At 45.3% G+C, this 24,748-nt stretch overlaps 1 protein-coding gene across 1 annotated transcript in view; it reads left to right on the top strand.

Annotated features, from left to right (window-relative positions):
• Positions 1 to 24,748, top strand: part of LOC130212178 (disintegrin and metalloproteinase domain-containing protein 19-like) — a 228,721-nt gene that overhangs the window by 141,273 nt on the left and 62,700 nt on the right. The window contains exons 4-5 of the mRNA XM_056443316.1: positions 3,771 to 3,852; positions 24,082 to 24,158. Coding sequence (XP_056299291.1) covers positions 3,771 to 3,852; positions 24,082 to 24,158 — 159 coding nt within the window. The remainder of the gene's footprint in view (positions 1 to 3,770; positions 3,853 to 24,081; positions 24,159 to 24,748) is intronic.

Raw genomic sequence — 24,748 nt, 5'->3', positions numbered from 1 at the left:
AGGGGCCGGCTGTGTTGGTGCAATTATTTATTATCGGGGCGCTGATGAGTTGTTCCACATCCACTGGCACTTTTTTTTTCATGAGCATTGGTAGGAGACCATGGTGCTTAACACCCAATGTTTTCTTTCCCAGAGAACATGGCGAGGTTGGTAAACTTAATTTGAATCACACGATCAGAACGTTAGTGGAGGGATACGACGCTAAGTGAGGAGAAGCCTTCCACCTGTATGTGACGCCTAACTCATTTACTAGTAATACAAACCATTAAAATAACAGAAACAAGGAACTCTTCCCCAGAAATGAAATGCATTCATAATCAATATTGACCTGGATCTGACCTGCGGAGGCGATGGAGAGTCAACGTGTTGGCAAAGAATGAAAATCCTCCTCATTTGTACACCGATCAATTGTATTATATTTCATATATACAATTGTGTTCTGCAACGCTCCCTCAAGTGTGGTTATACAACATGTGTGACACGTATTCGCTGGTCGACAGCGTGTAACTGGGTCTATTTCTAGTCATGCTACGTGTTCTCTGTCATAACCGGTGTAACACAAAAAAAATTCATATTTCTTAAAGCCATAAACTGATGTTTCCAACCATCACAGTCCCTCCAGAGCAATACATATCTGCCAATCAGCTGCCCCCTCAGGAGCAGAGGCTCCGCAACCCGTTGGCGATGTTCAAAGATATCCTGGCTTAGCCAATCAGGCTCGGATCGCTATCTGACCACGCCCACGGATCTGATCTGCACGGCCTGTTGTCTAAAGGCTGTTTCTCTCCCAGCGTTTGCGTTGAGCTGCAAAGCTTTTCCTCACAATCAATATATAATAATCACACCCTCTGCTGGTTATTAATTCAGCCACAGGAGGTGTTTGACTTTATAATCTTTGTCTCGACACCTGCGATGAAAAGCAATCTGCCCTTTGTTCTTTCTTTTGTGATGAACCTGCTGTGTAAATACTGTGCTGCAAAAAGATGGAGCTGAGCTCCACACACACTGCACACCAGCTTCAATCCAGTTACCGTGAGGCGGTGTCTTGTTCAGCGAGCGGTCTGCAGTGACGGGTCCAGAAAGCTCCATCACGACCTCCTCATAGAACTTACAACAGGACCAGTGGGCTCAGCTCTTCATGTCTTTGTGCTCAGGCCATGAGTCCAGACCTCCTGGTGGTCCAGCGGTCCAGACCTCCTGCTGGTCCAGCGGTCCAGACCTCCTGCTGATCCAGACCTCCTGGTGGTCCAGTGGTCCAGACCTCCTGCTGGTCCAGCGGTCCAGACCTCCTGGTGGTCCAGCGGTCCAGACCTCTATTAGAGTCTGAACTCCTTTGTCCTAATGCGGCGTTCACACCTAAAGTAAAGCGTTGAGAGTATTCGCAACGCTTTACTCGAGTGAGTTTACTCGCCTGACTATTTGTGGCTGTCCGCTTTATTCGCGCCTTAGAGGGGGGCGGAGCTTAGAGGGGGCGGGGCTTATCTCTGCTGCTATACTCCATGGAAACAGTTATCATCTAAATTTGAGGCGAATAAGGCAAATTTTTCACACCGCGCAATTCGCGTCATTCGCAACCATTCGCGTCTGTAACGTTGACTTTAAATGGGATCGACTCAACAGTAGCAACACTTTTGGTGTGAACGCAGCATTAGACATGTCACATGTTCTACTTGCAGGCCAAACTGGAGCCAATGATTTTTGTTGGGCGTCCTTTTAGGGGACATGAAACAACAATCTGGAGCAGAACAGTAACAGAATGAACATTCGTATCTCGTCTGACCAAACTTTTCTTCATCTTCACATTTGCATGAGATAAGCAACGAACAGATGAATCAAAGTCTCCGCCCATCTCTTTTTGTTATCGATGCCAGACTCCATCAACATGAAAGACAACGTTCCTGCTGATGCAACATTTCATTCGGAGGAGATTATGCTTCTAGCGATCAAGCTCGGCAATATCATAAAAATCATACGAGGATGTCAGCAAGCAAAGAAAGAAGCTATGAATATCATTGAAGCTTTGTCTGACTGCACTTTCTTCAAAGCAGTGTAGTTTGAGGTTTCCCACGTCAGGCAATTGCCCCTTGTTTAAGCCCCGCCCCCCTGTCAGAGACGTGTTACTGTGGAGCCCGTGCTGTCGCTAACCGTACGCCCTGCATACATATGGGGGGTTTCAGAGAGAAGCCAACAGAAGGGTCTTCACTGGTGTTTGAAGTGTACAGTCAGAGATGACTGATGCTACGCTGTGATTGGCCACCCTGCGTTCGAGGGGCGGAGCTTAGCGAAACAGTCGATCACTGTCATTTCTCTGAGCCTGCATGGAAGTATCTTTACGTTCTATGTCTGTCAGACATTTTTTTGAGATTGCATGTCTGTCTGTTTATTTCAAGTGAAGCAAAATAGGAGTGAAAGTCTTATTACGGTGTACGTGTTTCTGTCTCAAGGTTTCAACCCAAAATATTCTAATTCTAAATATAAGATTACGTTTAGTAAAGCAGTTAATATGATTTCATCAACACTATTGCAGTCCTAATCATCGGTTATTTCTTTTTCAACAAGTGGCACAACTCCGTAAAACATTTCCAGAACAAAACACAAAGCACAGATGTAGTAGGTGGAATTTGAAAAGGATCCATCGAATGTCTCTAAAAAGAATAAAACCACTTCTACAGACCGGTCTTCTTCTTCTGCAGTTTGAAGGTGTGATGTCACTGCGCTCTCCTCCAATCAGAGGGCCTTCCTGCTGCCTTCAGACACTTCTCCCTCAGTGTGGAGCAGCTCTGCACAACTCTCTCATTTAGAGATGACCTGTTTTACTTTGGTGACCTGCTCCAGAAACAGCCCTTTGAGCTGCCAGCCTGTTCCTCTCCTCCCACGCGTGCACAAACCCAGCCATGCTGACAACGTGGAGCTCTGATGACGTCATTAGTCATCATTATCCTTGTTATTAGCGCCTTTGTTTGGCCCTAAAGAGGCAAAATGCTGACGCGTGTCGGCCTGTAGAAGGCAGCAGCTTTCTGCTCTGGTTAAATGAGGATCAACTGTTGACCTTGAAGTGTTGAGTGTTTCTTTTAGACACCCAGATCATTTTTTCTTTTCCATGAAAATTCACACTTTTATTCAACAAATTAATTGCAAAATTAATATAAAATCTAGTCAAGACATTGACAAGGTTATAAATATTGATTTTCATTGTAAATATTAATGTTGTTCTTCTTGTGGCTCAAAGGAAGGCCAGTTTTATAGCTTCACCAGCATAAATGTTTTCAGCTGCGCTCGCATCAAAGGGCTTCAAAGGGTTTTCTACCCCTCCGTTAGTCTTCTAAGGCGATAACACAATGTACCATTAGAACACTGGAGATGGGCCTCCACCGCGGGATTGTATTCGTAATGTCACGGTTACAAATTGATAGAACGGACATTGAACTGTCCGCGCTAAAGAAAGGGTGTGGTCAGTTGTCATGGTGAACGGAGCTCCACGCAGACTGATGGCTTGATACTTGTCTGGCGTGCTGAGTGGCGGACACTTTATTACATCATGACGTTATGTGATGACGAGGCGGAGCAGAAACCATTACTGCCACCGCGGCCTCTACGTGAGCTTCTTCAGGTTATGACGGAGGACTTCCACCAGAGGGAGAAGACGAGGTCACCAGAGTGTGAACCTGTGCTCAGGCTGTATTTCCTTTGATGTTCGGTCCTGTTTCTACCTGCTGCTGCTCAGACTTAACTCTCATCTAATCACTCGCCCTCTTCTCTCTCTCTCTCAGCGAGCTCCTGGGTCCAGACTTCACAGAGACCTACTACACAGGAGACGGGCAGCCGGTGACTGTGACCAACGGCAACTACACTGTAAGTATGACGCAACAGGCTCAGTGAGTCTGGAGGGAGTGGTGCCGCCCCACAGGTCCATTGGGATGGTGAATGGATCTGGACTTGTATGGATCTGTCCTGGTCTTCTGACCACTCAAAGCTCTTTAACACTCCATGACATCATTCACCCAGTCACACCCTGGTGGGAGGAGCTACAGTTGCACCTGTCCATCAGGAGTGACTAACAATCACACACTGTAGACACAGCTACGGTAGACATTTGGGGTTCAGTGCCTTGCCCAAGGACACATCGAAATGGACTAGCAGAGTCGGGGATGGAGCCACCGATCCTCTGATTGAAGACTCCACTCACCACTGAGCCTCCGTCACCCTAGACTGCTGCTTCCTAGCACACTCCTTCCTTCAGGGTTGTCATCCCATGATCAAGAGGGCGTCCCTTGACTTCAGTCCCAACCCTAAAACACTCATTTCACTAACTGGTGTTTAACGTTTGGCGCCTCATAACTAGAGTACCTCGAGTACCTCGAGTACCTCGAGTACCTCGAGTACCTCCGGCTCACAGCCTGTGAATGGGATCTGAATGTCAGGATTTCATATTTCAAGAGGTCAATGCAGAATGCATTCAGACATTTATACAACTGATCTTACCACAGACTACAGACCAGACTAAAGACCGGACTACAGACAAGACTACAGACCAGACTACAGACCGGACTAAAGACCGGACTACAAACCAGACTACAAACCAGCTCCGCAAAGTTTGGGATGAACCGCCTGTAATAGCCCGCCAGCCCCAAAAACTGCATCACCTGTTTTTTAGTCTTGGGCCGCGGGCAGGCTGCAGTGGCGGCGGTCATATCCACCTGAGGGCGCACCTGGTGGTACCCCAGATACCGTACCTCCCTCCGTCCAACTGCACACTTCCCCGGGTTGGCCGTAAGCCCCGCCTGCCTCAGGGACTCCAGCACCGCGCCCACCCGCTGCACATGCTCCGCCCAGGTGGTGCTGTGTATGATCACATCATCCAAGTAGGCGGCAGCATATGCAGCGTGCGGACGCAGCACCCGGTCCATGAGGCGTTGAAAGGTGGCCGGGGCCCCGAACAACCCAAAGGGAAGCGTGGTGAATTGGTATAACCCAAACGGAGTGGAGAAGGCCGTTTTTTCCTTAGACTCTGGCGACAGAGGAATCTGCCAGTAGCCCTTGGTTAAATCCAGTGTCGTAAAGAAACACGCAGTGCCCAGTCGGTCCAGGAGCTCGTCGACCCGGGGCATTGGGTAAGCATCGAACCGTGACACCTCGTTCACCCTGCGATAGTCCACGCAGAACCGAATAGACCCATCCTTCTTGACCACAAGAACAATGGGGCTACACCAGGCACCCCCATCTCCAGCATTGCAGCCAATTCTCGCTGAACCACCTTTCTCTTGTGTTCAGGTAACCTGTCGGGTCGTGACCGCACCGTCACGCCCGGAGGAGTCTCAATCTCGTGCTCTATGAGGTTTGTGCGTCCTGGAAGGAGAGAGAACACATCAGCAAACTGCTTTTGCAACTGGGCAATGTCTGTTTTCTGGGTCCCGGAGAGACGGTCTTCACAAAGGAGCGAGGCCGGATTGGTGGATTTTGGGACCTCAGGCCCCAGCTCCTCCCTCTCAGATACAGATGACACCAGAGAAACAGACTCCGCCTCCCTCCATGCCTTTAGGAGGTTGAGGTGGTAAATCTGTGTAGCTCCGCCCCTATCAGAACGCACCACCTCATAGTCGACATCCCCCACTCGCCGTGTGACCACAAAGGGCCCTTGCCACTTGGCGAGGAGTTTAGAGCTGGAAGAAGGAAGCAATACAAGTACCTTCTCTCCCGGTGTGAATTGTCTCAGCCTGGCCCCTCTGTTGTACAGCCGCTGCTGACGCTCCTGGGCCTGGAGCAAATTCTCACGTGACAGCTGACCCAGTGTGTGGAGCTTTGCTCGCAGGTCCAGGACGTGTTGGATCTCGTTTTTACTGGTGCTCGACCCCTCCTCCCAGTTTTCTTTAATGAAGGGAGAAAATCCCGTGGAGGCCTGGGGAACCTCCCGTACTGCAAACAACAGAGAGTCAAGCCATTTATCCCAATTACGTTCATCGTCATTAATAAATTTACGGATCATGGACTTCAAAGTCTTATTCAGACGCTCCACCAGACCGTCGGTCTGTGGGTGGTACACACTGGTCCGATTAGACTTTATGCCCAGTAACCCGTAAAGTTCTCAGTGTTCTTGACATGAACTGGGTGCCCTGGTCAGTCAGAATCTCTTTCGGGATTCCGACTCGGGAGATGACCTGAAACAGCGCCTGCGCGACACACTTTGCAGAAATGTTGCGCAAGGGCACCGCCTCCGGGTATCGTGTTGCGTAATCCACGAAGACTAACACAAAGCGATATCCGCGTGCACTCCGGTGAAATGGCCCGATGAGGTCCATAGCGATTTGCTCAAATGGAACCTCCATTAATGGCAGAGGGCGCAAAGGTGCCCTCGGAATGGCCGGAGGGTTTACCAATTGACACACCGGGCAGGACGCACACCAATGGCGCACATCCGCCCGGATGCCCGGCCAATAGAATCGGGTCATTATCCGGTCCAGAGTTTTATCATACCCCATGTGACCAGCCATCGGGTTATAGTGAGCCGCCTGAAAAATAATTTCCCGGCGGCTCTTCGGCACCAGCAACTGGGTGCTTTCCTGCCCTGTGTGAGTGTCACGGCTCACTCTGTACAGTCTGTCCCTGATCAATGTGAAGTGCGGATATGTCTGCGCTGCGTCAGGGTGCACCAGCTGACCATCAATTTGTATCACTTGGTCAAAGGCTGAGCGTAGAGTATCGTCCCGAGACTGCTCGAGTGGAAAGTCTTCCATGGAGTGAAACTCGGGAACCGGAGGAGTCGCCATAGGAGGCTCCGCCGGTTCCCCCTCCCCATCTGCAGTGTCGCTGAGCACGGCGCACACACCGCATGACCCTGTCGGCCGTGAACGCACCCCCGCAGCCTTCCCCATTAACTTATCAAAGCCGGGCCAATCGGTTCCCAAGATTACGGGGTGCGTAAGGCGGGAGCTAACCGCGACCTTCACGTTATGCTTTTTCCACCTGTGTCTAATTTCCGCTGACACTATGGGATACTCGTGAATGTCCCCATGCACACACCTTATCTTCACCCACAATGCTTCCACCAATGCCCCGGGTCGAACCAGGCTCTGGTGGATCATAGACTGTGTACAGCCGGAATCCACCATTGCCTGATGTACACCCCCCTGGATTCTTACCGGTACGCGGTATGTCGCTCCCGGACCTGGGGAGGGCGTTGGAGAGCCGGCAACCCGGATCACCTGGCCCACCTCCATCAGCGGACACTCCCGCCGGACATGTCCGGGCTGCCCGCACCTCCAACACTCCTGCCCTGGTGTTTGAGGGACTACCTGCGGGTTGGGAAGGGTGCCGGTGTGGGTGGCGTCAGGAGCTGCGTCGGCCTGGCTGGAGCCAGTGCGCCGCCGCTGTCCACCTGACTGCTGGGATAAACCGCCAGGTGGTCCTCTGCCAGAGTGACGGCGGCCTCCAGCGATGTCGGGCGGTGGCAGCAGACCCACGTCGACGTTTCGGCCGGCAGGCCCCCAACAAACTGCTCCAGGATCACCCGTTCTGCCACTGCCTGCGCCTCTCCTGTGTTCCCGGGCTGCAGCCACCTCGTCGCGGCGTCCCTCAGCCGTTGCACGTAGGTGAACGGCCGGTCGTCGGGCCCCATCGTGGCCTCGCGAAACCTCCGCTGGTGATCCTCCGGAGTCAGACCCAGCCTATCCATCACCGCCTTTCGCATGTCCGTGTAACTGTGGCGTGCTGCTGGGGGAAGCCCCAGGGCCGCAGTCTGCACCTCCCCAGTGAGCAGGGGCAGGAGGCGAATCGCCCACTCCCCCGCTGGCCAGCCGCATGCCTCCGCCACATACTCAAACGTCTCTAGGAACGACTGCGCGTCGTCCCCCGCCGTCATTTTTTGGAGCGCCACCCCCGCCAAGGGGAAAGGTGTGGCCGCAGCCGTCTGGGCGGCGAGCAGTTCCAGGGCGGGAGTCTGCTCCTCCGCCTGGTCCTGCAGCATTGCTGCCATCCCCTCCAGCATCTGCCCCAGCTGAATCCATGGCTGGGTTGGCTGATCTGGGTGCTGCTGGCTGCTCTCCATGTGCTTTGTTTTCCAAAAAAAAAAAAAAAGAAGGGCTCCACATTTGGCTCCAGTGTGACAAGTGTGTAGCCGTCACTAGTAAAGCACCAATTAGCAACAAGTAGCCAGAGGGATATTCGGTAATAAGGTTTATTCCGACAGCAGACTGTGTCTCTGCTCTCCACGCTCCTCCCATCTCCTGTCTGTCCAGCTCCTTTATGGAGACAGACTCAGATAACCAACACAGATCGTCATCAGCTGGACTGATTACCAATCTGATTCCCAATCAGTCCAGCTGATGACAATCAGACACCGTTCCCTGAACCACACCCCCGCTCCACCCACTCTGCAGCCGGGCCTAAACACAACCCGCTGCCACACAGACTACAGACCAGACTAAAGATCAGACTACAGACCGGACTACAGACCAGACTACAGACCAGACTAAAGACCAGAATAAAGACCAGACTAAAGACCAGACTAAAGACCAGACTACAGACCAGACTACAGACCAGACTACAGGCCAGACTAAAGACCAGACTACAGACCAGACTACAGACCAGACTACAGGCCAGACTAAAGACCAGACTAAAGACCAGACTACAGACCAGACTACAGACCAGACTACAGGCCAGACTAAAGACCAGACTACAGACCAGACTAAAGACCAGACTACAGACCAGACTAAAGACCAGACTAAAGACCAGACTAAAGATCAGACTACAGACCGGACTACAGACCAGACTAAAGACCAGACTACAGGCCAGACTAAAGACCAGACTAAAGACCAGACTACAGACCAGACTAAAGACCAGACTAAAGACCAGACTAAAGACCAGACTACAGACCAGACTACAGACCAGACTACAGGCCAGACTAAAGACCAGACTACAGACCAGACTACAGACAAGACTACAGGCCAGACTAAAGACCAGACTAAAGACCAGACTAAAGACCAGACTACAGACCAGACTACAGGCCAGACTAAAGACCAGACTACAGACCAGACTAAAGACCAGACTAAAGACCAGACTACAGACCAGACTACAGACCAGACTACAGACCAGACTACAGGCCAGACTACAGACCAGACTACAGACCAGACTAAAGACCAGACTAAAGACCAGACTACAGGCCAGACTAAAGACCAGACTACAGACCAGACTAAAGACCAGACTACAGACCAGACTACAGACCAGACTAAAGACCAGACTAAAGACCAGACTACAGACCAGACTACAGACCAGACTACAGGCCAGACTACAGACCAGACTACAGGCCAGACTAAAGACCAGACTAAAGACCAGACTACAGGCCAGACTACAGGCCAGACTAAAGACCAGACTAAAGACCAGACTACAGACCAGACTAAAGACAAGACTAAAGACCAGACTAAAGACCAGACTACAGACCAGACTAAAGACCAGACTACAGACCAGACTACAGGCCAGACTACAGACCAGACTACAGGCCAGACTAAAGACCAGACTAAAGACCAGACTACAGGCCAGACTACAGACCAGACTGTGATTGGCTTGTTCGGTGCTCTGCATATTTTCAGATCCGACTTTGCGGCCGATGGAAAGGGTTGAGCTAAGTTTATTTTTGTAAGGGTCTGTTCTGTGTGTACTCTGTGTCTACTCTTTCTACTCTGTCTCCTCGGTGTCTACTGTGTCTTCTCTGTTTCCTTGATCATTTCATCCCCTTCACCTGCCCTCAGCCTCTTCTGTCTCCTTGATCGTTTCATTCCCTGCACCTGTCCTCAGCCACTCTCGTCTCGTTACCGTCTCATGCCGTACACCTGTTTTTCCTCCTATATATTGTGCCACTCTTTCCCTTGTCTGTTGCTGGATTGTTTTCTTTTTTCCGTCGTCCTGTGTGTCGTGCGTTCATCTGAGCCTGCCTGTTTCGACCCTGCCTGCCTGCCCTGAACCCCGATTTTTTGGACTTTGTTGTTTTTTGTGTGGTAACGTTTGCCTCATTAAAGAGTGCCTTTTTGTTAATCTACACTGACTCCTCGATTCCTCTGCACATGAGCTCCTGCACCTTGCTACCTGTGATGTCGGCGTGACAATTTTACAACTTCTAGGACCTCATGATTTAAATACCTCCACATAATGATTTGCTGAGTCACGGACTTCCCTTCCGTGAGGAAGCTGGTCCTGGGCCGATCAGGATCACACCCACTGGGTGATTACTTTCCTCAGTTTATATTGTAACCATCTGACTGGACATCCACATATAATACAATGAATACAACTCTGTATGATGTCCTCAGTCCACTTTATTATCCCAGGCATATAAAACATGTCACTCTCTATGTGATAACCCATTGTAAACATTTCAATCAGGATGAATGAAGTGTTTATTATAGCAGATGAGCGATAATAAAGTCATGACAGAAAGTCTTTGGCACAAGGGGAGATGTGTGATTGACAGGCGGTTATGGGGAAGTGGGCGGCGGCTAATGGACCAAAGGCAGAGCGAGAGAGGCGGACTTTAAAAACATGATGTGTGTTATTCTCTTGGCTGGAGAAATAAACTCTAGGCTTAACACGCAAAAGAATATTCCTCCTGGCTGATGTTATTTAAAAAATGTATATTCACGTTTTCATTTTATTACATTAGTTGCAATAGTGTTATGCATAAAAGTATAATTCAAATATAATTCAAAACGGATTGTATTTAATTTTCAACTTATAATTGTTGTAATTATACTTTCAATCGACCGGACTAAAGACCGGACTAAAGACCAGACTAAAGACCAGACTACAGACCGGACTAAAGACATAAAAATTGGAACCTTAAATCGTTGTTTCAACTTAAGTCAAATATATATATATATATTTATATTGATACATATACACTTATATATATTTATATAAATACATATTTAAATATTTTTTTTTTAAAATTGTGTGTGTATGTATATATATATATATATATATATATACATATGAAGTATAAATAAATAAAGCAGCACACAATAGTTTTGGTTGAAGTTTGTAACAATAAGGATTTATTATTAAAAATAATAATAATGAATTCAAAGGGTTTCTCAACATTCAACCTGGGAAATGACTGTCTGGAGTTGATACATGGCACTGCGCCGCGGAGGTTTCTTTGTTCTCTGAAGGTGATACTGGAAGCTTCCCAGTAGGAACACGACTGAGTGTGTAGCTGTGCCTGAAAGGAAAAGACAGTTAGTGATACAGACAATCATCCTGGAATAATCACACTGACGCATCAGAAGAAAACAGATTGAAGGAACGAGAGTTCACCAAGCAAGACAATCCTCGATTGTAAAACGGTGGATTCTTTTCCTCCCGTCGTATTCCTTCACGACCACGCAGGAGACGTCTTAATGGCACAAGTGATGCATAAATCATGATGCACGATATTAACGCTGTTGGCCATGTGTCAGTCGGTTTAGGGAGCTGGGCCAGTTTGGGAGTGTGTTCCAGGAAGTGGAACGATAGGAAAGACCAATGAGGAGCCCCGAAGCCATTTCACGCTGCTTTCACCTCGACAACACACACACAGCGGCTTTGAAGGCGTCAATAGTGTTGTAATATGAGTGACATCTTTGTTTGCCTATATTTGAAGAAACAAACAGATGGTACTTTATTTTATATTAAATGTTCAAAATGGATGTAAAATCTGATCATGTGAAGCTCAATATGGAATCACAGTTAGGATGAGATGTCCTCATCATAAAATGTGGGCCTTTTTTGCTGGAAATCAGTATTTAAAAAAGTACACTGATTAGAATAAAACCATATAATTGTCTTCTTGGTTTTACTTATGTTGAGATTCAAACAACTGCTGGTGATTATTTTTTGGGTCTTTTCTCGACATTGTTCAGAAAGGTCATAATCCTCTTCATGCGACTCACTTGATTTCAACCTCTGAAGACTCCAGGTATCAGAACGTTCACATCTCAAGTGTTTTGGTGATCAGGGGTGGTTGAGCTCCTCGATTGGCTCCTTGATCGATGGAGCTCTTGAGTGAGTTCTTGTAGGAACCAAATGTTCTGTTTGTCCTCAGCAGACTTCAGGTTGCAGTCTTGCATCAGGGGACATGATGAGTCTTTCATGGATGAATGGTTTTAGAGCTGCTATGTACCTCGTTCACTTGCTCTGGAACCAATTCAATTCAATTCAGTTTATTTGTATAGCCCAATTTCACAAATTACAAATTTGTCTCGGAGTGCTTTACAATCTGTACACATAGACATCCCTGCCCCAAAACCTCACATCGGACCAGGAAAAACTCCCAAATAACCCTTCAGGGGGAAAAAAAGGGAAGAAACCTGGAGGAGAGCAACAGAGGAGGATCCCTCTCCTAGGATGGACAGATGCAATAGATGTAATGTGTACAGAAGGACAGATTTAGAGTTAAAATACATTCAATGAATATGACAGAGTGTATGAATAGTTCATAGTAGGCATATTCCACGATGGAGACCTCCACGATCCATCAGGCAGATGGCGGTGGGGAGGAGGAGGGCGGAGTCTCAACAGGACAGTGGCGTAGTCATGAGCAGGAATTCCACGACCCAGACGATCCATCAGGCAGATAGGATCTATGCCGTCTCATAGGGTCCGATGACCCCATGAGACGTAAAGTCAAAAGGACTTCGGGAGAAAGCAGAGTTAGTAACGTGTGATTGAGAGATGAAAATTCATCCTTAAGGAGAGAAAAAGAGGAGATAGGTACTCAGTGCATCCTAAAACGTTCCCCGGCAGCTATAAGCCTATAGCAGCATATCAAGGGGCTGGACCAGGGCAAACCTGATTCAGCCCTAACTATAAGCTCTGTCAAAGAGGAAGGTCTTAAGTCTACTCTTAACGAGGTGACTGTGTCTGCCTCCCGGACTGAAATTGGAAGCTGGTTCCATAAAGAGGAGCTTGATAACTAAAGGCTCTGGCTCCCATTCTACTTTTAAGACTCTAGGAACTACAAGTAGTCCCGCATTTAGTGAGCGTAGCTCTCTAGTGGGGCAATATGGTACGACAAGCTCCTTAAGATATGATGGAGCATCACCAATCAAGGCTTTGTAGGTTAAGAGAAGAATTTTAAAAGTGATTCTTGATTTTACTGGGAGCCAGTGCAGAGCAGCTAGTGCAGGAGTGATGTGATCTCTTTTCTTAGTTTTAGTGAGAACACGAGCTGCAGCATTCTGGATCAACTGGAGGGACCTAAGAGATTTATTAGAGCAGCCTGCTAATAAGGAGTTGCAGTAATCCAGTCTCGAAGTAACGAACGTGAACCAATTTTCTGCATCTTTTGAGACAAGATGTGCCTGATTTTTGAAATATTACGTAGATGAAAGAATGCAGTCCTTGAGATTTGCTTTACGTGGGAGTTAAAGGACAAGTCCCGATCAAAGATAACGCCAAGATTCTTTACAGTGGTGTTGGATGCCAGGGCAATGCCGTCTACAGAATCCACATCACCAGATAATTGATCTCTGAGGTGCTCAGGGCCGATTAAAATTACTTCGGTTTTGTCTGAGTTTAACATCAAGAAGTTGCAGGTCATCCATGTTTTATGTCTTTAAGACATGCTTGAATTTTACAGAGTTGGTTGCTCTCCTCTGGTTTTATCGATAAATATAGTTGAGTGTCATCTGCATAACAATGAAAGTTTATGGAGTGTTTCCTGATAATATTGCCCAAAGGAAGCATGTATAAGGTAAATAAAATTGGTCCAAGCACAGAACCTTGTGGAACTCCGTGATTAACGTTGGTGGTTATCGAGGCGTCATCGTTTACAAATACAAACTGAGATCGATCTGATAAATAGGATTTAAACCAAATTAGTGCCGTGCCTGAAATGCCAATCGACTGCTCCAGTCTCTGTAACAGGATGTCATGGTCAATGGTGTCGAATGCAGCACTAAGGTCTAACAAGACCAGGACAGAGAGAGTCCTTTATCTGCTGCCATTAAGAGGTCATTTGTAATTTTCACCAGTGCCGTCTCGGTGCTGTGGTGTTTTCTAAATCCTGATTGAAATTTCTCAAATAAACTATTATGATGTAGAAAGTCGCACAACTGATTTGCGACCACTTTCTCAAGGATCTTGGAGAGGAACGGAGGTTAGAGATCGGTCTGTAGTTAGCCAATACCTCTGGATCCAGAGTGGGCTTCTTCAGGAGAGGTTTAATAACAGCCACCTTGAAGGAGTGTGGTACGTGGCCTGTTAGCAGAGACACATTGATAATATCTAATAGAGAGCTGCCAATTAAAGGCAAAACGTCTTTAAGCAGCCTCGTCGGGATGGGGTCCAAGAGACAGGTAGACGTGTTCAAGTAGAAACCGTTGAAAATAATTGGTCACGGTTGATAGGAGAAAATCCTCCAAATATACACCAGGGCATACAGCGGTTTCCAAGGCCATTCCACTTGAGGACAGATTGGCACTGGTTATGGGCAAGAGATTATTAATCTTGTCCCTAATAGTTAAAATCTTTTCATTAAAGAAGTTCATAAAGTCATTACCACTAAGGTTTATAGGAATGCTCGGCTCCACAGAGCTGTGACTCTCTGTCAGCCTGGCTACAGTGCTGAAGAGAAACCTGGGGTTGTGTTTATTTTTTCTATTATTGATGAGTAATAGGCTGCTCTGGCATTACGGAGGGCCTTCTTATATGTTTTAAGACTATCTCGCCAAACTAAGCGGGATTCTTCGAGATTAGTTGAACGCCATATGCGTTCAAGCTTTCGTGACGTCTGCTTCAGTTTGCGGGTCTGAGAGTGATACCAGGAGCAAACCTCCTCTTCCTCACTGTCTTCTTCTTCAGAGGGCTATCGAGTCCAGTGTCATTCTCAGAGAGCCTATGGCACTGTCAACAAGATGATCAATCTGGGACGGACTAAAGTTAGACCAGGAGTCCTCTGTTATATTGAGACGTGGTATCGAATCAAATACAGAAGGAATCGCTTCTTTAAATTTAGCTACAGCACTATCAGTTAGACATCTAGTGTAGAAACTTTTGACTAACGGAGTACACTCCGGTAGTATAAATTCAAAAGTTATGAGGTTGTGGTCTGACAGAAGAGGATTCTGTGGGAAGACGTTCAAATGCTCAATGTCAACGCCATAAGTAAGAACAAGATCAAGCTGGTAAAGTATTCCTGTGTGGATTCTGATGTAACAATAGGTCATCTGACTGATACATCATATGACCACGCCCCCAGACATGGCTGGAAGCAGCAATACTGGAGCCCAGCACAAGTTCTGTAGCAGAACTGATGTTGGAAAATGATGTAATATGTAGAGCAATCGTTATGGAAAGTTACGAGGTATGACAACGAATATGTTGCTATTTAGCTTTTTACATTTTGTTTGTTTGTTAGAAAGTTAAGGTTATTACGGTTAGGTTGTTGCGGTTACGTTGTTACGTTTAAGTTGTTACAGTAACGTTAAGGTTTTTTACGGTTACCTTGTTACGGTTACGTTGTTACTGTTACGTTGTTATGGTTACCTTGTTACGGTTGCGTTGTTATTGTTACGTTGTTACTGTTATGTTGTTACGGTTACCTTGTTACGTTTACCTTTTTACGTTTACGTTGTTACGTTTACATTGTTATGTTTACGTTGTTATGGTTACTTTGTTAAGTTGTTAAAGTTACGTTCTTATGGTTATATTATTGCGTTTACGTTGTTACTTTATATGGTTTTGTTACATGGTTTGGTATGTTGTTTTGTTACATTATTAGGTTACACTATTACATTGTTACGTAACTTTATTTCTTTGCGTTGTAATATAAATACTAATGTTACTACAACGTTAACCATGCAAGAATGAAAAAAGGTAACAATGTAACATTGTTTTCAAAACTCAACCATATATTTTTATATTCCGGATCTGCAGTTTTATCTGCGATAATCTAATCGAATCAGAAAAATGATCAGTGAGGCTCTAAAAGAGCGTTGCCAGTTTATTGATGCAAATGATTTTACTGACAGAAACACATCAAGCTGTTCAACAAGACGTAGTTTAACAAATTGTTGAACCGTGTTGTTTTAAGACTGTGACAGCTAAAAGCTTTTCTTTTCTCTGCTGCATCACAAGTCTGAAGTTGATCACATCAGAGAGAATCTTCAAAGTGCCATGAAATGACAGTCAATCATTTGTAGCTTCTTTAGTATTTTTAAGAAAGCTTGGAACTTCTAAGCTTAGCCACTCTACTTGTATACATCTGTTACAACACAGAGGAGTGCATAGTTACACAATACAATACATATATAAATAGTTATCAGCACAAAGATATTAAAAACACAAAAATATGAGTCTTAAAAAACAAAAATAAAAATACATCAAACATTGAATACAGTGTTCAAATAATCATTAATCCTGCTTTTTAAATCTTGCATCTTGCGAGGATGTGATCTTTGGATGTCTGTTATTCATCTTTGTTCTGAACTCTTCGATCAGACTCTCCACTTCTATACAACCTGATCTGGTCTATTGGTCGTGGTTGGCTGATCCACCAGGTTAAAGACTTTGTGTTTGGGGTCAAATCTATCTGTTGAATACTTGTGCCATTTAGTTTTATATGATACCGTACAGTGTTTACCAGATAACTCAGGGCACTAAGGATTTATTTTGCTTTCAGCACAGATCAAATGCACGCTGTGTTTCAGTGCTGTTGGGAAACTGAGACGTCTGGGCTTTTGGTAAAATCCTGTATAATGTCAAAGTAGGAAAGATGTTTTTTATTTGATATAAACTCCTCTATAGATGGTTATGGTAACTGATAGAAATTGTTACAGCAGCCAGAGATGATGTGTCTTCCAGGAACAGAAACAGTTCATTTAACTCTACTGGCCTGTCTCAGTCTTCTCTCATCTGCTTTTCAATGAACAGTTGTAACAGTCGGCCATGTGTTTACAGCATGTTGTCAATGTCTAATCACATGTGTACGTTTGGTAACACGTGTATACAGTCAATACACCTAACACCCAAATACAGGATATTGGTAAAATGATGATGGAACAAAGCAAACTGATACTAAATATGTTTTACATTTTTTTCTTTTTAAGAGCATGCATGATAGGATCAGATACAGTATGTTCATCTGAATTCTTTATAATAAACTGAGCCAGTTAGAAACGGAGCGTTGCTGGTGTGAGAAGCACTAAAAGCCTGCTAAGCGTGACCAGGCCACAGTGGAACCGTTAGAGCGATTATGGTCACAGGTCACAGCTTGTCCTCTGGTCCTCTCACTGATGGACGGTTCTTGAAGTCAACTGCCCTCCTCTGAACACACCGCAGACCTCTCTCTCTCTCTCTCTCTCTCTCTGTATCTGACCTGAGATCAGAGAGAGGATTCTTGTTCCGTGCAGTGCATCTTTATCAGCGACACTCAAATTGTGTCCGCTGCTGCTGGTCGGAGGATTTCTGACCCTCTTCTTCTCATGATCTGACCTCATGGACATCAGTGAGGGATGTAGAGGAGCTTAGCTATGCCATCCAGTATTGTACAGTATGTTAGGACCGCAACATGGACAGAATTAAAAAGATATACATTGCAGCTCACACAGAAGGTCAGTTTGATCAGTTTTGGGGTGATGTGGAAGGTAACTTAACGTTTCTAGAGACTAGTGGTGATGTCGAAGGTACCTTAACGTTTCTAGAGACTAGTGGTGATGTGGAAGTACTTTAAGGTTTCTAGAGACTAGTGGTGATGTGGAAGTACCTTAAGGTTTATAGAGACTAGTGGTGATGTGGAAGTACTTTAAGGTTTCTAGAGACTAGTGGTGATGTGGAAGTACCTTAAGGTTTCTAGAGACGAGTGGTGATGTGGAAGTACCTTAAGGTTTCTAGAGACGAGTGGTGATGTGGAAGTACCTTAATGTGTTCTAGAGACTAGTGGTGATGTGGAAGGTACCTTAACGTTTCTAGAGACTAGTGGTGATGTGGAAGTACCTTAAGGTTTATAGAGACTAGTGGTGATGTGGAAGTACTTTAAGGTTTCTAGAGACTAGTGGTGATGTGGAAGTACTTTAAGGTTTCTAGAGACTAGTGGTGATGTGGAAGTACCTTAAGGTTTCTAGAGACTAGTGGTGATGTGGAAGTACCTTAAGGTTTCTAGAGACTAGAGGTGATGTGGAAGTACCTTAAGGTTGCTACAGACTAGTGGTGATGTGGAAGTACCTTAAGGTTGCTACAGACTAGTGGTGATGTGGAAGTACCTTAAGGTTTCTAGAGACTAGTGGTGATGTGGAAGTACCTTAATGTGTTCTAGAGACTAGTGGTGATGTGGAAGGTACCTTAACGTTTCTAGAGACTAGTGGTGATGTGGAAGTACCTTAAGGTTTATAGAGACTAGTGGTGATGTGGAAGTACTTTAAGGTTTCTAGAGACTAGTGGTGATGTGGAAGTACTTTAAGGTTTCTAGAGACTAGTGGTGATGTGGAAGTACCTTAAGGTTTCTAGAGACTAGTGGTGATGTGGAAGTACCTTAAGGTTGCTACAGACTAATGGTGATGTGGAAGTACCTTAAGGTTTCTAGAGACTAGTGGTGATGTGGAAGTACCTTAATGTGTTCTAGAGACTAGTGGTGATGTGGAAGGTACCTTAACGTTTCTAGAGACTAGTGGTGATGTGGAAGTACCTTAAGGTTTATAGAGACTAGTGGTGATGTGGAAGTACTTTAAGGTTTCTAGAGACTAGTGGTGATGTGGAAGTACCTTAAGGTTTCTAGAGACTAGTGGTGATGTGGAAGTACCTTAAGGTTTCTAGAGACTAGTGGTGATGTGGAAGTACCTTAAGGTTGCTCCAGACTAGTGGTGATGTGGAAGTCAGTGTTTCCCCTAGGTTTACAGCTTCAGGGGGGAACATGTTGGTGTTCATTTCTTTTCATGACCACCACAAAGGGTGCACGTTTTGTCACTGCAGTGGATTTTTTGGGGCTTTTCAAAGAAGAGTTCCAGATCCTCTTTACAAGGAAAGTCAGAAACATCTGTCCCATTAATTGAAATCCGCAGGCAGGCAGCAAGATGGTCTCCTTGCAGCCTGTTGCGGATGTTTATCTTGACCTGCAAATACATAAATTGTTAGGCTTTAAAAGTGAAAACTGATATCTTAAAATAGTGATAGTTTACACAGCAAATCCCATTGTGAAAAGTATATATTACTCTGTTCATGGTGGAGAAGTCCCTCTCACAGTTTACACTGCTGACTGGGACTGTGAGGGCAATGGCAGCCAGCAGGCTCATTGTTGGGTTAGGGTGAGCGACTTGTTCCATCTTCTCCACCGTGGGAGCGTTTAAAAAATGCAGATATAGCGGTTTGTTTTTCATGCGACATATTCAACGTTCTCTTCCGGCTAGTGGGAGTGTGCTCACCTGTGTGCGCGCACGTGTCTGCGGGCATCGGGGCGGAGCGCGCGAGACGGAGAGCCGAGAAGTGTTAATGCGACACGTAGAGACAGAAATGACATGCTGTTGGTTAGATACGATCAATAACAGACGGCTGTTTAGTTTGTTTAATAAAAGAACAAAGACGTGCTCTTTAAGAAAAGGGACCTTAAATTACTTCTGCTGTAATCTGGCGCTATAGAGAAAATTACAGGGTGGCGGGTGGAGATTTCAGGGGGGCGGGCCGCCACCCTGATGGAATGGTGGGGGAAACACTGGAAGTACCTTAAGGTTGCTACAGACTAGTGGTGATGTGGAAGTACCGTAAGGTTTCTAGAGACTAGTGGTGATGTGGAAGTACCTTAAGGTTTCTAGAGAATAGTGGTGATGTGGAAGTACCTTAAGGTTGCTACAGACTACTGGTGATGTGGAAGTACCTTAAGGTTTATAGAGACTAGTGGTGATGTGGAAGTACCTTAAGGTTTCTAGAGACTAGTGGTGATGTGGAAGTACCTTAAGGTTGCTACAGACTAGTGGTGATGTGGAAGTACCTTAAGGTTGCTACAGACTAGTGGTGATGTGGAAGTACCTTAAGGTTTCTAGAGATTAGTGGTGATATGGAAGTACCTTAAGGTTGCTACAGACTAGTGGTGATGTGGAAGTACCTTAAGGTTTCTAGAGACTAGTGGTGATGTGGAAGTACCTTAAGGTTGCTACAGACTAGTGGTGATGTGGAAGTACCTTAAGGTTGCTACAGACTAGTGGTGATGTGGAAGTACCTTAAGGTTTCTAGAGATTAGTGGTGATATGGAAGTACCTTAAGGTTGCTACAGACTAGTGGTGATGTGGAAGTACCTTAAGGTTGCTACAGACTAGTGGTGATGTGGAAGTACCTTAAGGTTTCTAGAGACTAGTGGTGATGTGGAAGTACCTTAAGGTTGCTACAGACTAGTGGTGATGTGGAAGTACCTTAAGGTTGCTACAGACTAGTGGTGATGTGGAAGTACCTTAAGGTTGCTACAGACTAGTGGTGATGTGGAAGTACCTTAAGGTTGTTACAGACTAGTGGTAATGTGGAAGTACCTTAATGTGTTCTAGAGACTAATGGTGATGTGGAATTACTTTAAGGTTTCTAGAGACTAGTGGTGATGTGGAAGTACCTTAATGTATTCTAAAGACTAGTGGTGATGTGGAAGTACCTTAAGGTTGCTAGAGACTAGTGGTGATGTGGAAGTACCTTAAGGTTGCTAGAGACTAGTGGTGATGTGGAAGTACCTTAATGTGTTCTATAGACTAGTGGTGATGTGGAAGTACTTTAATGTTTCTAGAGACGAGTGGTGATGTGGAAGTACCTTAAGGTTGCCAGAGACTAGTGGTGATGTGGAAGTACCTTAAGGTTGCTAGAGACTAGTGGTGATGTGGAAGTACTTTAATGTTTCTAGAGACGAGTGGTGATGTGGAAGTACCTTAATGTGTTCTATAGACTAGTGGTGATGTGGAAGTACTTTAATGTTTCTAGAGACGAGTGGTGATGTGGAAGGTACCTTTTGGTTTCTAGAGACTAGTGGTGATGTGGAAGGTACCTTTTGGTTTCTAGAGACTAGTAGTGATGTGGAAGTACCTTAAGGTGTACACTGGTGGTGATGTGGAAGGTACCTTAAGGTTTACACTGGTGGTGATATGGAAGGTACCTTAAGGTTTGTTTTATTTAATCTAATTCTTAAACAGTTTCTACAAACGATCTCATTGTATATACTTTAAACAGTGTGCTAGTGTTAGATCCTGGTGGGTGAATATTTGATGAAGAGTCTGCTCTGCTGCCAGCTCCTCGTTACACACGGCCCTGAGGAGGTGTGAGCGTGCCTCTGTGACATTGAGTTTGACTGAAACACAAGTGAAACTAATTTACTGAAAACACCGGGGCTACTTCTGTCCACACAATCTGAACGTTGTTTGTGATCTATTTATGTTTGAGTCTGTTTGTGCCTGCGCTGCCCTGCAGTCAGCTGGGAGCTCATCTAATTAGCTGGACCAGGTGTAGTGAGGGGTACAGGAGACTGTGGACAAGCTTTGTAGGTGAGCAGCAGGTGGAAGGAATGGGACCACATATGGTTATATCTCAGAGATGTAGAGATGAAGAGAGCCTCATTCAAACAATACAGGACAACAATATTCTTTTTTTGGTCCTTTTTTCATGCTTTATGATTTATAATTCATGATAACCTAATTTAGTGTTGTTTTTTTCACTATATACAGATGTGTGTTGTATCTGTGATCAGGGGAGGACATGTACATATTATTTAGGGGCATTTCTCCCTCACTGACTGAAATCCAGTGGAATTTTTGGGCAATTTTTGAAACTTGTGAAATAACATTTAACCTTTGTTCAAAAATAATAAATATACTTATTTAGGCTTACAGGATATGAACAATTGTCATAAAATGGCAATATTAAGACTATTAGACAGTAATTCAAAGTGTTTTATTTGATTTTTTTTAAACAATAAAACAAACATAAATCAGACAATCATACTAAATGTTATTCTTATTTCTTTGTGATTATTTAATTTTATGAACAACTATTAACAATTATAACTTTTTTTTATTTATTTTTTTATTCTAACTTATATTCATTGATTTTTTCTGTGTGTACCTACCTAGTACAGGCAGTAATGATAGTTCACACAACAAAGAACCAAAACACAACGCTGTTAAATTATCATCATTATGGGGCATGTGTTGCCCCTCTAGTGACATCAGGGGCCACGTTATATTTCTTAGGGGCAGTTTTTTCCTTCGACCTTGTGTATTTCCGACGCTGTCTGTGATGCAAGTCAAATATGTGTAATGACAAAATAAAATGATATTTTATATTTGGATGATTATTGGGATAAGATTGTTAATCCCATTTATTTTGGCAAGGATAGCCACGATAATGTTCATACCGTCTCAAGCTGAGACTGCAGACAGATAATGAAAAGATAAACAATGTCTTCCCATTTCATCACAAATCTGTATAAACATTTCTTACTCTCTTATTTTTTCGGCTGCATGTTGATAGACATAGAGGAGGATTTCTTGCCGTTGTATTAGGAGTCTGAGTCTTGAATGATAACAGTTCACAGAGTGAAGAATGTCTTTGTTACCAGCCGGTGCATCAGAGTGAAACTTAAAATAACCTGATACCGACTGTGGCCTCGCAGCTGGAGCTGCAGATGGGATCCATCCTCAGCGTGTGACAGCTCTGTTGTGCACAGTGAGCCCTCACAGATGGCCGGCTGCTCCACTGCTGGCCAATCTCTTGACCGCCTCCACATCACGTCCTCCACCTGTAACCACACTAACTGCTGAGGATCTCTGACAATTGATTTGCATGTTGGCTCTGACGGGGCGCTCGACGCCGCCGCTGTTCGTATAAAAAAAGATCCTTTTGCTCTCTGACGAGCTGACAGGCCTTTGTCAAACATTGAAGGCATCATTTCAACCTTGTGCTGATAATCCCTCTCCAACGAGAGCAGCAGGGCTTCAGGCCCAGAGGAAGAGTTACTTTTAGAAGTCAGGAAAGGTGTGACACGTTTGTTCTTTAAATGGTTGAAAGAGTTCTGTTCTTTTGTCTGTTGTACAGGTGGCAGTGTGAGTGTTCTGTTGTAATAAAGCTTTCATCACCACGTGAGCAGAGTTCTGGGTAGTTCATATCGGCTATGACGGGACCAAAACCCACTTCTAGGGTCACAGTTTGAGAAGTTTTCAGGCCAACAAAGACCAAAATGTATCATTTTATTTGGAAATGGTGAACATTAGTATTGCTTATTGTCCAAAGTAATTACTCTATTAGGAGTAGATGTCTACAATTAGCATTTATTCCTGGGACAAATGGCTGCAGAAGTCATTAGAAGTGTTTATCGGCTTATGACGTCTGGGTAATGCATAATACTAAATGCATAATGCATAATGCTGATTATAATACGGGTAGATGAATTGGTTGGGAGTGAGTCACAAGGTGTACATTATTCAGCCATAATGCCTGACAGCTGTTTACATTTATCTGAGCGTTCCATGTCAGTGAAAGTCTAAATAAGAATAACGGTAGATTTTGCGTGACCGTTAGTTGTCAGTTGAAGAGTTTGCCTAACAACAGCCTTGAAGCGACATCATTGATGACAAAGTCCTGCTTCTCGCACCTAATAATAATGCTAAATGCATAATGCTTCATGCTGATTGGACTGTATTTGTGTCGACATTTTCTCGTCTTCCGTCTCCTCAACGCGCTCCATGTCACCATTCACCCAATCATACGCCCAGCTACGGGAGCCTTTTGGGTTCAATCGTCTTGCCCAAGGTGACGACCACATGAACGGGAGGAGATCGAACCGCCGATCCTCTGACGGAAGAACAACCTCTCTTTACCAAAGGTCCACAGTCCCAGTGGGTGGACGCACCTTGAATCCCGTCCATCTTGTCCCAGCAGCGCTCCAACATTGATCCACATAAGAGCAGTTAGAAAGAGAGACGTAACCCCCGTGATGCCTTCACTGGCCTCCGAGCTGCTCCATTGTTTGTGATACTGACATTGCATTTGGCACACATGTAAAAAACAAAAGGAAAAGGCGTACTGGTCTCCTGGCAGCTGGTAAGGGACTCCATGAAACTATCTGTGAAGTTTTAATGGTGGTTCTTTGTTCTCTTGCAGGACCACTGCTTCTACCACGGCCATGTGAGGGGGCACCCGGAGTCCTGGGTCGCCCTCAGCACTTGCTCCGGAGTAAGGTAAGAGAACGAGGTGCAGCGTGACTCACCACGAGGTTCCAGGCCGGTCACATCTACGAGTTCCCTGATAGATTCATTACATTCAGACACAACCAATGGCTCCTACGATGAGGGTTTGGGCTATCTGTGTTGCCAGTTTGGGTGAGGCTGCACCGATTGGACCCAGACAAACAGAAGTGTTCAGTCCTCCAGGTGTCTGAGGACAGTACGATGGGGGTCTCTGGGTGGTCCAAGCCACCATTCTGACTCCAACGATGTCATCATTAAACTTGTGTGGCATTAAAGTGAACAGGCGTTACCTTTTTCTTCATCAGTGTAAATCAGTCGGGGTCGGGGTCCACCGGTGAGTCCCGGGAGAATTTATGACCGTGACCAACTGAATTGCTTCCATCGTCATTTATTCCAGATTTATACCTGCAGTTCAGCTTTGAGCCCCAAACATTTTCAATGGAGAAACATTGAAAGACGAGATTTAAAAGAAGTTAGATACTTCCACAGTGAGTCTCACAGCCAAAGCCTTAGTCACGTGACCTGGGAGGTACTACGTCCGCCGGGCTCATCGGTCCAGAGGGCAAACAGCAGGTCAATAC

This window comes from Pseudoliparis swirei, chromosome 21 (genome assembly GCF_029220125.1).
Source record: "Pseudoliparis swirei isolate HS2019 ecotype Mariana Trench chromosome 21, NWPU_hadal_v1, whole genome shotgun sequence".
Taxonomy (NCBI): Eukaryota; Metazoa; Chordata; class Actinopteri; order Perciformes; family Liparidae; genus Pseudoliparis; species Pseudoliparis swirei.
This window is presented reverse-complemented; position numbering and strand designations above follow the sequence as displayed.